This window comes from Engraulis encrasicolus, chromosome 19, assembly GCF_034702125.1.
Source record: "Engraulis encrasicolus isolate BLACKSEA-1 chromosome 19, IST_EnEncr_1.0, whole genome shotgun sequence".
Lineage (NCBI taxonomy): Eukaryota > Metazoa > Chordata > Actinopteri > Clupeiformes > Engraulidae > Engraulis > Engraulis encrasicolus.
This window is the reverse complement of record NC_085875.1, coordinates 27647558-27649391: the sequence shown is the minus strand read 5'-3', so window position 1 is coordinate 27649391 and position 1834 is coordinate 27647558. Positions and strand designations below refer to the sequence as shown.

Sequence of the window (1834 nt, the reverse complement as noted above, 5' to 3'; positions counted from 1 at the left end):
CAGAGCAGCAACATGAGTGCGCTGACGCTAGCTTTAGCAGTAGCGTTAGCGAGCGGCTAAGCGACGCCTACGTGTTGCGCCTGAGCCTCGGTGAGGAGCTGGTAGACGCTGATATCAACGTTTCCTTGGATACCACGACGGCGTCCATGGAAACAACGTCGACAACAGAGACCTCATTGGACACCGCCCAAACTGAGCTATCAGTGGACCCGCTTAACTTGAGCTCGGCTAGCTCCGACGGCTACTTCTACATATGAGGATGGCCAAAAAGTGTTCCACACAAAACTGTTAGCGTTTCCACAGCTTGCACATGTTTGAATGGGGGCTGTGTGGCTCGATGGGGACGTGTGTTATGTGTTCCTGTAATCCACCAGTAGCACGCGGTACATCTCTGAGCCGCCCCTGTGATGGGGCAATGAAATACTACATTACCCAGCAGCCTTTGCTTTTAGGGCTATGTGACCCAGGCAGGACATGTGTTCATGTGTCTTCCTGAGACTGTTCAAGCAGTCACACACACCTCTATCTAAAAAGACCATAACACTTACTATGTGTGAGTTCATCACATTGCTATATAGTGTTTGCATGAGAACTATGTGGAATGGGAACTTTAAGGCGATCACTTTTCTGCATATCCTACTAGGACGTCTCCTTTTTGTAATGTCCCCAGAAGACCTTGTCCTGTGTGTGTCCCGAGTGTCACTGCATGGAGTGCGGAAGGGCAAAAGCAGCCACATCCACATCGGTGGGTACAAGACCAAAGGACAGACAGGGAAACAACAGAGAACGTCCACAATCCCAGTAAGCTCACTTACTATCAGGTTTCTAATAGTGACATTTCCGGTGTGCCCTTCTTATCAAGAAACATCTGACGAATCAACACTACTTTTATGAAAAAGCTGATTTGTCACAGGAGAGTACTGGTGCAGTTGGAATTTCTCTGTTGATTGTCACTGGAATATCTCTAGACTATTATGTCCCTTTTTGCTCTTCAGAGAATCACACTTCCGCATGTCCAAAGATGCATGTGGTGTCAAAAGACTTTGTCCTTGTGTGTGTGTGTGTGTGTGTGTGTGTGTGTGTGTGTGTGTGTGTGTGTGTGTGTGTGTGTGTGTGTGTGTGTGTGTGTGTGTGTGTGTCACTGGAGTGTCCCCAGGCTGCAGCGGCTGTCTTTTGAGGTTTTGAACATTCTATACAAGAATCTGTTCTACAACTATGCCCAGATTGCATTGTGTCTGTAGCCCACAATTTTTTCGAACTATCATAGTTCAAACATGTGTGACAGTACACTTTAAAAAGGTAAAGTCCTAAATGCCTGTGGGTGAACTCAATGCTTTTTAAGGGTCTGTTCAAAAATGCTGAAAGTGTACAATAGACAAAGATCAAGATCAATGCCTACCACATAGTTTGACCATTGGTTCTTGGTTGCACGTCTTTCTTAACTGTAAAATGTTTTTGTTTTTTTCGTTTGCTTCCCCAGCCCTTCTACATATGATGTTGAGAAATGTTTTAAAAGAAAATGTTTATTTTGTTTTATCCCTTTCCAACCGTAAATATAATATAAAATACAATGTATTGAAAAAAACACAACTGTTTCTGTATTGTTATTCCACTGAAATGATGAACAAGAGTTCCAATCATGCATTAACTTGTTTTGTATTACACATACGCATTTTGCCGTACTGCTTTCCTCTGTGTGTGAGGAAGACAGAACACCAAAAACGTGTATGTGTGATTTAAAAAAAAAAGTTAATACATGGTGCGACCTCTTCTTATTTTTCAGTTATATATTATTTTGGGCAACACTTTAAAATAAGAGAAAAAACCTGTTTGG

General features: G+C 42.9%; 1 protein-coding gene across 1 annotated transcript in view; it reads left to right on the top strand.

The window, feature by feature from the left end:
• The window catches only part of cnksr1 (connector enhancer of kinase suppressor of Ras 1), a 108703-nt gene extending 107124 nt beyond the window's left edge, over positions 1-1579 (top strand). The window contains exon 21 of the mRNA XM_063184006.1: positions 1-1579. This exon is cut by the window's left edge and continues 223 nt beyond it. Within this exon, the coding sequence (XP_063040076.1) occupies positions 1-257 (257 nt within the window). The 3' untranslated portion in view covers positions 258-1579.
• Positions 1580-1834: the final 255 nt, after the last annotated feature.